This window comes from Chiloscyllium plagiosum, unplaced genomic scaffold, assembly GCF_037043375.1.
Source record: "Chiloscyllium plagiosum isolate Xiang-an unplaced genomic scaffold, Cpla_swu_hap1 HiC_scaffold_2, whole genome shotgun sequence".
Lineage (NCBI taxonomy): Eukaryota > Metazoa > Chordata > Chondrichthyes > Orectolobiformes > Hemiscylliidae > Chiloscyllium > Chiloscyllium plagiosum.
Genome location: NW_028270140.1, coordinates 37,630,620 through 37,644,737, shown reverse-complemented (window position 1 = coordinate 37,644,737; position 14,118 = coordinate 37,630,620). Strand labels below are relative to the sequence as shown.

Genomic DNA, 14,118 nt, shown 5'->3' with positions numbered 1-14,118 from the left:
CATATTTGGGTGATTTGAACAAAGCTGCCAAATTTGTGTCAGGCAGCAGAGAATCTACATTAGAAAACTCCACAATATCTAACCAGTCTCGAAGTAAAAGGCTAAATCACAAGCTTTTCCTTGACTGAAACTGTCTTGTTCGATTTTAAAATGGCTAGGAGATTGAAGGCTGAAAGTCGAGATAAAGGGAATGTGCTCTGATAATATGGGGCAGGTGATCTATCCTGGAGAACTGTCCTGGCCTCCCCGGTTCTCATTGCATACTTGACATTGACTTCAGTGTGACTGAAAGGTCATTCGGCCCAAGCCATGCAGGCCCCCTCGTCCCAACTTCATCCAACCCTATTAGCTTCTAGTCTTTTCTCCCTCATCTGAAGCTTGCTGTAAATCCATGTTGGTCTTTTTCTCCACGTGTTCCTAAGCCGTGGGAGTCCCTGACAGGACCAGCATTTACTGTTCATCAGCACTTGCCTTTTAAAAAATGTGGTGATGAACCACTTTTCTTCAACTGCTGCACTCCTTGTGACGTGAGGTAGTCACACTGTTTTATTTTATTCTGTCACAATTGTAACAGGATTGAGTGGCTTGTCAGGCCACTTCAGAATAGAGTGAAGAGTCCAGACACACTACTGTGGATCCAAGGGTGACACTTGGGTCCCACCAGAGCACATTCCCTTTATTGAGAGTGTGGCAGATTTCCTCTGTTGAAATGCATTTTGGTGGTTTCATCATAATTATCAAATTGACTAGCATTTACATTCCAGATTTATTAACTTGGTTGAAATTCCTCTGCTGGCATGGTGTAATTCAAACTCCTGTGCTCTCACCAATCCAGACTGCTGGATTACTAGTCCTAAATACCATACAAGCAACCCCTTTTTATTCTAGCCTTGCCCACTTTGGATCCCTTTCGGTGTTAACATCAGTGACCTGAAGGAAGGAAAAGGGTTGTGCATCCAAGTTTCCAAGTGATTCTTGGAGGATTGAATAAATCCATAAGGTCCCAAGATAACAAAGGAGGATAGGAGGCCATTTGGCCCCTCCGACCTATTCACTGCTGATCTTACTATGACCTCCATTACCCTGATTCTCAACTACCTTGTAAGTTGAAAAGCTGTCTAAATTGTCCTTAAATATTTAATAGGCCAGTCTCCACTGCTGTTTAGGGAACAGAATTTCAAAGAAACTCAAAGCTCTGAGAGAAGGAATTCCACATCTCTGTTTTAATGGAAGACCCTTGTTTTTAAACTGTTCCCCACTGTCAGACTATACAACTCACAGTCATAAAGCATAGAAAAAGGCCATTCAACTTGTCTCTGATGACCAGGCATCCCATTTACCAGCATTTGGCCTCCATGCCACTAAATAATTCCTAGTCAAATACCTATCTAGGTGCCTTTTAAATACTGTAATTGTACCCACCTCCACCACTTCTTCCCATAGCTTGTTCAACATATGCACTACCCTCTGTGTGAAAACATTATCCCTCAAGTCCTTTTTTGAGTTTTTCCCCTCTGACAGCAAGTGTATGCCCTCTAGCTTTGGACAATCTCTCTCTTTCCCCCTCTTCTCCTCCCGCCCCCACCCCCCCATCAACATAAAGTTGATCTGAAAATCAGCCATGACCTTGTTGAAAGCAGGTTTGAAGAGGCCATGTAGCAGATATCTACTCCTGCCCCAATTGTTCGTTGTTCACAATGAGATACTAGGGCCTGTGAAGAAGCAAAACAACTCAGATCATTTTGTATACAAATCGCTAAAATCTGGTGTAGATGTACAAGTAGTAAAACTAATGCAATGTTGATCAGCAGGATCTGAAACTTAGAGAGACGTGATGTCTGATTTTTATTGTGCTCAGTTTAAGGATCTGTCCCTCAGAATCACAGAATTAAGTGTTGCAGTGCAGAAGGTGGCCATTTAGCCCATTCTATCTGGAATGGATCTCTGAAATGAGTATCATGAGTTAGTGTCAGTCTCTTCCCCTGCATATTGTTCCTATTTTAAATAATCATTCAAAGCCCTAACAAATGCATCAAGGAACTTGCTGCCACCACATTTCCAGGCAATACGTTCCAGACCTGAACCATTTGTGCAGGGAAAAATATTCTCATTTGCTTCTTTTGTAAATCACTTTAAACCTGTGCGCTCATAAATCCAATTGCTTTTGAGTGACAACAATTTCTCACTCTTTCCTATCCAGACCCCTTGACTTCGAACAGATCTCTTCTCTGCCTCTCTCTAAAGAGAACAGTCTCAAACTCTCCAATCTATCCCAATAACTATAAAGTTTCCAATCCCTGCAGGTAATGCCCAGAACTGTGAACAATATTCTTGTTGAGGCCTAGAGAGGGTGTCTTATACAAGTTCAGCATCACCTCTTGCTCTTGTACTGTATGTCCATTTAAAAAAAGCTAAGGACGCTGTTTGCTTTATTAACTGCTCTGTCCTGCCACATGATCTATATAGGTTTACCCACGTCCCTCTGTTCCTATACTCCCTCTAGATTTGTGCACCTTTATTTTAAATCACCTAAATATGTTCTTTACTACCAAAATACATCACCTCTCTTCTCTGCATTGAACTTCACCTGCTACGTATCTGCCCTCCCTACCAATTTATGTCCTTTTCAAAACCTCAGCATCAATGCCTCAGCCTTAGACAAGTTACAATATAAATTCATTTTTTCAAAAAAAAACCTGGTTAAAATGTTTTAAAAACAAAAGTTGCATAATTTGTACTCCTGTGTGCTTAGCAGGTTAAGTGGCAATGTAACAGAGGTCCTTCATAGTTTCTCTATATCTCAAATTAGTTTTAACACTATTTGCTCTTGGGGAAATGGAATCTGGAACAAGAGGGCATAATCTTAGTGAGGGCTCAGTGCTTTGTGCTGAGATGTTTAAGAAGCATTTCTTCAAACAGTGTAGTGAATTTGAAGCTCAATCTGCCAAAAATCTGTGGACGGTTGGGAGCAACTGAAATTTCCAATACAACTGACCTCGCTGAAGACTTATTGGGTAAAGCTAACAAGGATCATGGAGTAAAGTGTGGATGGAGTCGGCTTAGATTGGCAACTACCTAACTGGTCTGAAATGCTAGTCATTGTCCACGTGAGGCATTGGCAGATGTGATGAATTAATGTTGTCGGGTGTGATATTTAAATTAAAGGGGCATGAGGATCCTGTGGCAATCTGTTTAAATGAAGATGAGAGTCTAAACTGTCACGATCCATGACCACATTCAAAACTGAGTAGAAGATTCTGCAGGAGCAACAAAATCAAAGCCCTGTCGCCTACCTCAATACATACATATATTATGTCAAAGGCAGCATGTGTTGCCACTCCCTGGAGTGGTTTGTGGTGAGATGCCATCTTTGAACTGCTGCTGTTTGTCTAGTACAGCTGCACCCACAGTGCTATATGGATGGAAACTTTGGGATTTTAACCCAGTGACAATGATGGAATGGCAATACTGTTCCCAGACAGGATGGTATGTTTCTTGGAATGGAACTTGCAGGTTGTGCCACCCGGCATGCACACAGTGCACGTTGTCCTTTTCAGGCAGGACAGTGTGGATTTGGAAGCTACTGTTGTTGAAATGCATTCTGCACATAGTATACTATATGACATGATTAGACCATAAGACATAGGACTGGAAGTAAGGCCATTCGGCCCATCGAGTCCACTCCACCATTCGACTGCCACAACTTTAGCGAGCATTGAAATGTTATTAGACAACTATTAGGATCTAGTTGATTCTAATTTAGAGACTGAATTGTCAATCCATGTTCTCCTGAGTATCGACGAACCAGAATTTGCCAAACGAAGACAGCACTATATCTGATTATGGTACAGATTTTCCAAACCAGCAGAATTGGTGTTAACGATGGGCATACCCCACAAAGAACATATTGTGATCCATTCTTGCAAAGCACATCAATAGAAATGTAAATTGATGAAGTCTGTAGAGCTGTCCAATAAGCACATGTCCGAAGCATGTTTGTAATGTTAGACACTTTTTAAGCAGCATTAGGTAATCAGCTGGAGTATTGTGTACAATTCTGGTCACCACAATATAGGATAGGCTCCAGAAGGCTAGGGACTTTAGCTTTGCAGAGAAAATTCTTCAAGTGAGAATGAGTGTGACAGAATTAAGAGGAGTTTCAATTCATGAAAGAGTAAGAAAGAAGAACTTTTCAATGGTGACCAAAGGACAATGGCTTGAGGCCATTGGAATAGATGGGAGATGAGAAGAATTTTTATTTTACACAGTCAATTCTCATAACCTGGAGTGCACGGCCTCACAAGATGACTAAACAGATTCAATAAGAACCAAAAGGTAATGGGATAACTACTTAAAAAGGAATTAATTTGGAGTGTTAGAGCAGGAGATGGCAAGTGGAATGAGTTGGATGGCTCATTCAAATTGCCAGCAAAAGTGCCAAAGGTAGAATGGCATGCATACGATTTCATTAAAATTTTGCCTATGCTGAAGTCTGGGTTGGGCCGGCTCAAATCAAGGTGAGATGGAGCCTTTACAGCCAGATGAGCAAGGAAACTGCATTTGAACTAGCTCAGAATTCAAAAGTCAATGTCTAGTCCATTGTACAAGCCCATTTCTTAATGAATGCCCCACTGCCTGTACAGCAGATCTGTGGCTGTGATCTCCCATACAGTTCCAGATATGTGCAGGGGCAGACCATATAGTGTTAACGGGAGAGGCAGTTCAATCCTTTCTTTGTAGGGAGAAAGGAAATAAAGCACGATAGAGAATCACAGCTATTTTATATCTAGCTAAAGGGAATCTGCACCTTACCTTGTTCAGTTTATTGGAACCATCCACTATTAGTGTGGAAACTTACAGGGCACGTTTGGTGTAGCATAGTCATGGAACATCATTTAGTCTAACTAGAAATTGTTTATTGCATGTTAGCAACTAGTTATGTTACATTAATAGGATAAACATTTGGTCAGGAGACTTTTGAGGAAGTTCTGGAAATAAATTACTCCTGGGATCTTAATCCATTCTGTCCACAAGTGCATATGGTACCTTTCAGTGGTGGTGCTTATAGCACTTCTCAGCATTAACCCGCATCCCCTATACATGTCTGACACAAGCAACTGAGGAGCTGTTCTCCCGCCTCACTTCCTGATTGGCTATTTGAATAGTCATACTGGCAATGACTCAACTGATAACCAGCATTAAACTTGTTTCACTGCTCTTCCTGCTGATCTTCCACACCATCAATCATGCTGTTTTCACTTTAAATTATTTTGTTATTTCATAAGTTCGTTCAGCTTTTGAGCAGGTTGATATTCAATGTGTTGATTATCTCTGTTTCAAAAAGTTTCCCATATCCATTATCCTTTATACTTTGTCCTTCGTTCTGAATGTGCCAATTAAAGAATACAGTTTTGCCTGATCTACAATATCAATTCCATGAAGCATCTCAAACACTGCAATTAGATAGTGTCTTGACAGACAAGCGGATACAGGCCTTGCCTACCTGTCCTCAAATTCATGCTAGGTAAAAATAGCAAATGATTGAGTGGTTATTCACAGCCTTAGCCAGTCAGTGAGTATCCACCTCAATACATAGCAAGGTGACCAGAATTGTATTCAGTTTTCCAAATGTGCCCTTGTCAATGTCTTGTCCAGCTGTAACAGGATGTCCCAACTCCTGTACTCAATGCTCTGACTAAATGCTGTCTTCAACACCCTATCTACCTGTGACCCCACTTTCAAGGAACTATGTACCTGCACCTCTAGGTTTCTCTAGGTTCCCCAGGGCCCAACCATTGACTGTGTAAGTCATGTCCTTGTTTGCCTTACCAACACGCAACAGCTTGCATTTGTCTAAACTAAACTCCATCTGCCATTCCACGGTCCACTGGAGCAGTTGATCAAGATCTCATTATATCCTTAGATAACCTTCTTCATTGTCCACTATATGAGCAATTTTGGTGTCATCTGCACACTTACTAGGCAAAAGTGAGGACTGCAGATGCTGAAATCCAGAGTCTAGATTAAAGTGGTGCTGGAAAAGCACTGCAGGTCAGGCAGCTTCCGAGGAGCAGGAAACTTGACGTTTCGGGCAAAAGCCCTTCATCAGGAGCACCTACTAACAATGCCTCCTATATTATCATCCAAACCGTTAATATAAATGATGAAAAACAGTGGACCTAGTACCGATCCTTGGAAGCTCGTGACCAACAGTGTGCCACAGTCTCAACAGCAACCCTTTACCACCCCATTCTTTTTTTTTTACCATGAAGCCAATTTATTATCAAATGGGCCAGTTTTCCCTGAATCTCTCATGATTTAAACTAACTAACTAACTAACTAGTCTACTATGTGAAACCTTGTGAAGGCCTTGCTAAAGTCAATATCTACAACTCTACATTAATCTATCTTCTTGGTCACCTCTTTTTTAAAAAAAAACTCAATCAAGTTTGAGTCAACATTTCCCACACACTAAGGCATCTGACTATCCGTAATCAGTCTTTGCCTTTCCAAATGCATGTAAGCCTAGTCTGTCAAGATCCCCTCCAACTTCCCCACCACTGATTTTAGGCTCACTGGTCTGTAGTTGTCCTTGCCGTTATTTATTAAAGACTGCACCACCTTAGTCACTCTCCTATCTTCTGGCACCTCATTCGTAGCTGTCGATGATACAAATATCTCTGCTTAGGACCCTGCAACTTATTCCCTAGCTTCTCACAATGTCCTGGGATACACTTGATCAGGTTCCAAGGATTTATCTACCTTTTGTGTTTTTAAGACCCCTTCTGTCATGTGAACTCTTTTCAAGACATCACTATTTCTTTCCCCGAGTTCCCTAGCTTCCATGTCTTTCTCCACAGTAAATACTGGCATGAAATATTCATTTGAATCTCACCCATCTCCTGTGGTTTCCTACATGGTTTGCTTCATTGATCTTTCGGGGACCATATTCTCTCTCTCTCCAGTTACTCCTTTGCCCTTGGCTTTTCCCTTAACCTTATCTGCCAAAGCTATCTCATATGCCCTTTTTCTCCCCTCATGGTTTCCCTATTAAGTGTACTCCTCGAGGGAGTCACTTGAGACCAGCTGTCTATATCTGACATGTGCCTCCTTTTTCTTGACCAGAGTCTCTAAATGGTGAGAAAATTAATAAAGCCAAAGCACAAAGGGATCTGGGAGTGCTAGTCGAGGATTCTCTAAAGGTAAACATGCAGGTTGAGTCCGTGATTAAGAAAGCGAATGCAATGTTGTCTCTTATCTCAAGAGGGTTGGAATATAAAAGCAGAGATGTACTACTAAGACTTTATAAAGCTCTGGTTAGGCCCCATTTGGAGTACTGTGTCCAGTTTTGGTCCCCACACCTCAGGAAGGACATACTGGCACTGGAACGTGTCCAGCGGAGATTCACACGGATGATCCCTGGAATGACAGGTCTAACATATGAGGAACGGCTGAGGATACTGGGATTGTATTCGTTGGAGTTTAGAAGATTAAGGGGAGACTTAATAGAGACGTACAAAACAATACATGGCTTGGAAAAGGTGGATGCTAGGAAATTGTTTCCGTTAGACGAGGAGACTAGGACCTGTGGACACAGCCTTAGAATTAGAGGGGGTCATTTCAGAACAGAAATGCGGAGACATTTCTTCAGCCAGAGAGTGGTGGGCCTGTGGAATTCATTGCCACGGAGTGCAGTGGAAGCCGGGACGCTAAATGTCTTCAAGGCCGAGATTGATAGATTCTTGTTGTCTAGAGGAATTAAGGGCTACGGGGAGAACGCTGGTAAGTGGAGCTGAAATGCGCATCAGCCATGATTGAATGGCGGAGTGGACTCGATGGGCCGAATGGCCTTACTTCCACTCCTATGTCTTATGGTCATTGTATCTCTAGTCATCCAGCAGAGAGTCTCCTCTGCCTTGGGCAGATCAACAATATAATTACAGCCATATGCCCACATAATTTGTCCCATGTGTAAATCACATAGCTTTCGCATAACCGGGCATTACAGCAGTGTTCAATTTGTTTTGTTAGTGGCTACATGAGTCCCCTAACACACCTAGAGCTCTTTCAGCTTCCTCCTTGGGTAGTTCATCTTGACCATGATGTATAATTGCTCCCGTTGCACAAGGGAGTTTGTGTCAAGAAAAACCTGAGGAAATCCAACAATGTTTTAAAACCATGCTAAAATGCAGTATTAATTAAATCCTGCTGCATTCTGATCACCTTTTCAGTGTTGTGTGGGTCAGATGTTTCCAAACCGTTTTAAAATATATTCCAGTAAAGTATGCTTTGCTCTTTAGACAAAACTAGATAAGCTGCAGGCTTCATTGGATCTGGAAACACCCTGAGCCAATTATGACTTGACTACATGTGTCCTGCACGTGCATATTAATCCATTTACAGCAGAAGCTTTCAATTATAAGTCGCTCGCAATTTTTCTCAAAACCCCTCCCATCTTAATTCATTGATATAAAAACAAATCAATGGCTGATGCTTGACATTTCAGGAAGCATTGAAGGATAGAAGGACATGAGAAATGGGAAGTAAAATAGGCCATTCCAGCCTGCTCCACCATCCTATCCATTGTCACGTCTGATCTTCCACATATACGACAATTTCCTGTCCATTCCTCTCAATCCCTACAATACTTCCAATATCCAAATATATCTAATGCATTTTCTTGTATATATTCAGTGACTTAGATCCAGAGTATTCTGGTGTGGAGAATGCCAAAGATGCACCAATATTTGATGGAAAAAATTCTCCACCCCTCAGTCTAAATAGCAGATTCCTTATTCTACACCAAAGTATTTGATTTGGTGTACGGGCATTGGGAACGTTCTCCCTTGTCAATGCCCTGACAGCCATTCTGACAAAACAATTTGAAAGGTTAACTATTTCTCTCTTTAAGCTGTTTCCTGGCCTGTGGAGTACTTCCAGAATCATGTGCTTGCATTCCATGATTCGCATTTGCTTGACTCACTCATGGTGAGTCATGCATTTCCAGCTGTTCTGAAGCAGAACATGAAAGAGACAGCCAGACATTTAAAGAATCCTACATGCATGGTATCACCCCCTTACCTCTACAAATATGAAGCATGGAATAATGGAGTAACTCCTCTGAATATTGCTTGTTTCTGTAGCCATTATGATTCATCAGATCACGCTTGGGAAGAGAGATGAGTTTGAGTCTTTCACACCTGCAAATCAATAATGACATTTTAATTACATATTTAAACTGAGTGAGTGCTCACTCAAACCAGACATAGAATTTACTATCTTAGAAAGTACTGATTCAGCTTTTATACTGCATCAAATAACACTATCTCCAGCACAGAAACTGGCTATTCTGCCCAATTATCCCATGCCAGTGTGTTTCTCTGCATTTGGGTGGCTGGCTCAGTGGTTAGCACTGCTGCTTCACAGTGCCAGGAAACTGGGGTCAATTCCACCCTGGAGCAACTGTCTGTTAGTATTTGTATAAACTTCCCAAGTCTGTTTGGGTTTCGTTCAGGTGCTCAGATTCCCTCCCATAGTCCAAATTGTGTAGGTTAGGTGGATTGGCCATGCTAAATTGCCCACTATGTCCAGGGATGTGCAGGTTAGATGGATTAGCTGTGTGAAATGCAGGGATAGGATGAAGGGTCTGGTTGGGATGCTCTTCGGAGGGTTGGTGTGGATTTGATTGGCTGAATGATCTAAATCCACACTGTACTCATGATTTTGTAAGAGTCTCCTCCCACCTTATCTGTGGTGCACTGGATAGCACACTTACTGTGCAGGACTTAAGCACAAATATTAAGGCTTGCACATCATTACTGAGGGAGTGCTGTATTATCAGCAATGCTGGCTTTCAAGTGAGATTTTAAACTAAAGTCTCTTCTACCCCCTCCGGTAGATGTAAAAGATCCCACAGCACTGTTTTGAAGGAGGGTAGGAAAGTTACCCCAGTGCCCTTGGCCAATAGTTATTGCTCAATCAATGGCATTAAAACAGATTATTTATTCATGATCACAGTGTTGTTTGGACCTTTTTGCATTCAAATTGGTTGTCGTGTATGCTAAATTGTGACAGTAGTGACACACAAAGTATTTCATTTGATAAACGGTGCTTTGGAACCTCCTGTGGTCATGAAGTATACAATAAGAAGGCAGTCTTCTCCTTTTCATTACATTGATGTAGTCTTCAATTCCTTACTCTTTCATGGGTTTATCTGGCTTTTCTGTTATAAATGCATTATGTCAGTCTCATGTTAATATGCAGTCTTCTCGATAAATGCAATATTGTAAGGTAAACTGATCCATCTTTTATAAAATTAAAAAAATTTAAACGTTAGTATCTTCGTATCTTCTTGTAAGAGTTTAAAATAACTATAAAGGGATACTCATTTCTGCATATTTCTAGAGTTTAACTGAAGTTGCTATGACTTGCACAAATTCTATGATTTCTTGATTTTCATTATTGATCCATTCACTGCCTCTGGAAAAAGGGCACAATTGAATATTGAGTCACATTCTTATACATCACTGAGATGTTACCATAAAATGAATGTGTATGATTGCTCCTTTAATGACTAGCAAACCATTGCCTGTTTTGTTTCCCATAATTAATAACTTACTCAGGAAAGCACATGGACAGCTTCTGCATGGTTAAAAACCATGTGTTTCTTTTCATTAGCAATGCATTTTCAAAATATAAATTACTCCTAATTATTTTGAGCTATTTTCATCCATTGGCTAAATTTAGTAAAACACAAGATACGATTGGAGAACACTAATTAATCTGTTTTATTCTTAGTTCTGTTTTCCTAGAAAAATGGAAAAATAAGGAATGCCCATCTCTTAAAAGATGTTTCAAACATTTTGCTCCTGTTCATAGACTTGTTTTCCAACTGTTGACAATTATCTCAAACTAAAACCCAATGGAGTGTAAATAATGGGAGCAGGGAAATTTGTTGAACACATGGAATTCTTGAAGTTCATTAAAAACAAACTTAAGGCTACAGTGCTTAAAATACTACAGTAATCCAAAAAATGACTGACGTTTTGACAGTTCATATTCTTCCCTCACTCTTAGGTTGGATTTTAAAGTTGCCAGGTCCAACATACCCAGAGCATGTTGCATTTGAACAGTAAATTCCTGTATTAACACTCCATGCATACTTAGTGCTAATTTATTTAAAGAAGACATTTATTGCCTGTTTGTCTCCTTGAGCACATCAATGTGTTTGAATAAAATCAGTAGTAAATACTAGTGGCCCAATATGTGCATAGACAACCGGAATTAATACATCTAATGACTTAGAAAAACAAACTTTTTTTCAAAAAAATGTTGCTTAAATTTCTCAAGTTTCTTCTAAGAAATGCCTTCCAACCTCTAATGTTCAATTTGGACATGTCAGCCAGTTCATTGTCCAAATGAAATCACACGTTTTGGCCTCACTTAATATAAATGGTCCGTGCAGGGGCAGGTACACGTTTCCTTGAATCCTTTTTTCGGAAGAGGAAAAAAATGTAGGTCAACTATAGTCACGCATGTAATTCCCCTACTATCGCCGAACTAAAGGGGCCCAAATCACAACGCTATAATGTGAATGGATCACTGAGGGAGGGTTCTCCAGTAACTGGGTGTGCAGGTAAAATTCAGGCTTTGCACAGGATTCACGCTACACCGATCTAATACAGCATTGTCCGTTCTCTTTAACCGAGAGGATATAGTGAGGATATCCCAGAACACACGGTTATTTCTACACAAGTGAAGAGATCTCTTTGTGAGAACAAACAGCCGCCCACTATCCAAAGACTATTCTCTCTGTTTGATTCTAACTGCAATGTAGTCACACACAAAATAACACTGACTGAAGGTCTGTAACCTTCAAGTTCATTTCAGGCAAAAACACAAGTCAGACGGAAAGTTTCTACAGATATAAAGGGAAGATCCTGAACTGATTCCCTGTTGAGAGGGAGCATATGTTGTCCCTCATCGCTTTGACAACAAAAGCAGGTTTTGCAAAAAAATGGTCCCAGTCAAACAATACGAGGTCCAGGGACCTCAAAAGAGCTAAATGTGAAAACACACCAAAACCATAAAGAAACTGCAAAATAATAAAACTGCTAATTTAATCCGAGGAAATAAAACTCCTTTTGTCCGTACTAATATTAAATCAATTGTTAGAGTAGGACAAAACGCACAATCTACCGTCATTGTCTCGAACAATAGGTGACAATCCCCGTTAAAATAGTGAATCTGCTGATTCCACAAGGTTGGATTACTCAACACAAAACGAAACAAAGACTTTCTCCAGCATTTGAGATTTGAGCAAGGGAGAACTGCTTCTATTGACTGTTGCTGAGTCAATGTGGCTCTGCTGTGAGAATGTCTGGTCCTTACAAACAAAAGAAGCGACAGACGGAGAGAGCGAGGAAATGAGCTGGATCTTCCTCCTTACCTGTGCTGTTGCCACTCGTCGACCAGCCCTGTTTTGCCTCACCGAACGCACCATCAGGACAAACGCTAGGAGCTGCCACAGCGAGTGGGGTAGGAGCTTCCTGCACTCCGCTGCCTTACTCCCTCCAGCAGCTCATCCTCACTCCTCGCTGATTACCCGAACACAGCGACACCATCCCACAGAACTGCCCCTCTGCTGCCACCCCTTGCCATTCACGTCTCATTTCCTGTTTGGAGGGGTTTTAAAGGAGGCGGGATCACCAGCCAGTCAAGTCACAGAAGTTGCTTAAAACGGAATCTGCTTTCCTCTGCCCACATGTGTGCACAGACAGATGATGTGCTCTCAGAAACATAACCCGTTCAATCAGGAGTCCTCTCTCCCTCATACACAACTGCTCTCTCTCGCACACAGACTTGTGTTTAAAAAAAAAACTCAACGAAGTCTAATTCGCAAAATGGCCTTTGTTGATCTTAAACTGACAATTTAATTTAGGGGTTTCAGTTTCTTTGGGAGGCGCTCTTGTGATGTCTCGCCCCCTGGGCCAGAATGTCTGGGTTCAAGTCCTGGTATAACGCTGCTTTAGTCCTGAAAAAGGGTCATACCTGAGAGGTCGATTTCTCCATCTCCTCATGCTTCCTGGCTTGCTGTATTGTTCCAGCCTCCTGCCTGTCTACTTTGGATTTCAGCATCTGCAGGGTTTTTTTTGTCTCACTGGGTTCAAGTCCTGCCCGCTCTGGAGGTGTGACCTACGGCTTTTCGTGAACTTTTCTTACTCGTGTACACGCAAGAACATGTGGAGGCTCTGCAACATTTTCCCCGAGTCTTATCCACCATTCAGTTAGATAAGTTTGATGTATACTAACTCCATTGATACTCCAGTCTATTACCCTTAAGTTAAAAATCACACAACACCAGGTTATAGTCCAACAGGTTTATTTGGAAGTACTAGCTTTCAGGGCGCTGCTCCTTCATCAGGCAACTAGTGGGGCAGGATGATAGGACACAGAATTTACAGTAAAAGATGCAACTAATAGGATATATTGAACAAACCCAGACTGCTGTTAATTCTTTCATCTTTTAGAACGGGTTACAGGTATCAATTCATTAATATGTAAATCCCAACTGTCTTTCAAGTCACACTCCTGAGAACTTAAAGTTTTACTTTTTTTAAAACAATGATACCTCCGCTCAGACAATGCATTAAAGGTGTGAGGCTAGAGTCTGTTTCTAATCCAGTCTTGAGTCAGATTGGTTCTACTTCCAAAGTAGGAATTTATAAAATGTTATATGGACTGACTGCCTGCAGATTGTGTGCATTTTTTAGACAAAATAGAACATGTCTGCAAAATCACCTATAAACGTGTGTGTGGGGGCAGGAGGGTGGGGGAAGAGTGTGTGATCCTGCCCCACTGGTTGAAGAAGGAAGCGATCTGAAAGCTAGTACTTCCAAATAAACTTGGTGGATTATAACCTGGTGTTATGTTTAATTTGTCCACCCCCATCCAACACTGGCTCCTCCACTTCATATTACCGTTAAGACAGAGCTCAAGTGAGTCCGAATCAAGGAAAGATTAGATTCCCTACAGAGTGGAAACAGGCCCTTTGGCCCAACAAATCCAAACTGACCCTCCAAAAAGCAACCCACCCATTCTGACTAATGCACCTAAAAC

At 41.3% G+C, this 14,118-nt stretch overlaps 1 protein-coding gene across 3 annotated transcripts in view; it reads right to left on the bottom strand.

The window, feature by feature from the left end:
• Positions 1 to 12,984, bottom strand: part of plppr1 (phospholipid phosphatase related 1) — a 119,130-nt gene extending 106,146 nt beyond the window's left edge. Inside the window, exons 1-2 of one of the 3 annotated variants that reach the window (XM_043715651.2) lie at positions 12,449 to 12,984; positions 9,082 to 9,200 (exon numbers count right to left, since the gene is read on the bottom strand). In XM_043715651.2, coding sequence (XP_043571586.1) covers positions 9,082 to 9,147 — 66 coding nt within the window. In that variant the 5' untranslated portion in view covers positions 9,148 to 9,200; positions 12,449 to 12,984. The remainder of the gene's footprint in view (positions 1 to 9,081; positions 9,201 to 12,448) is intronic. The other 2 variants (XM_043715660.2, XM_043715616.2) reach the window with 2 other exon arrangements.
• Between the last annotated feature and the right edge of the window lie 1,134 nt (positions 12,985 to 14,118).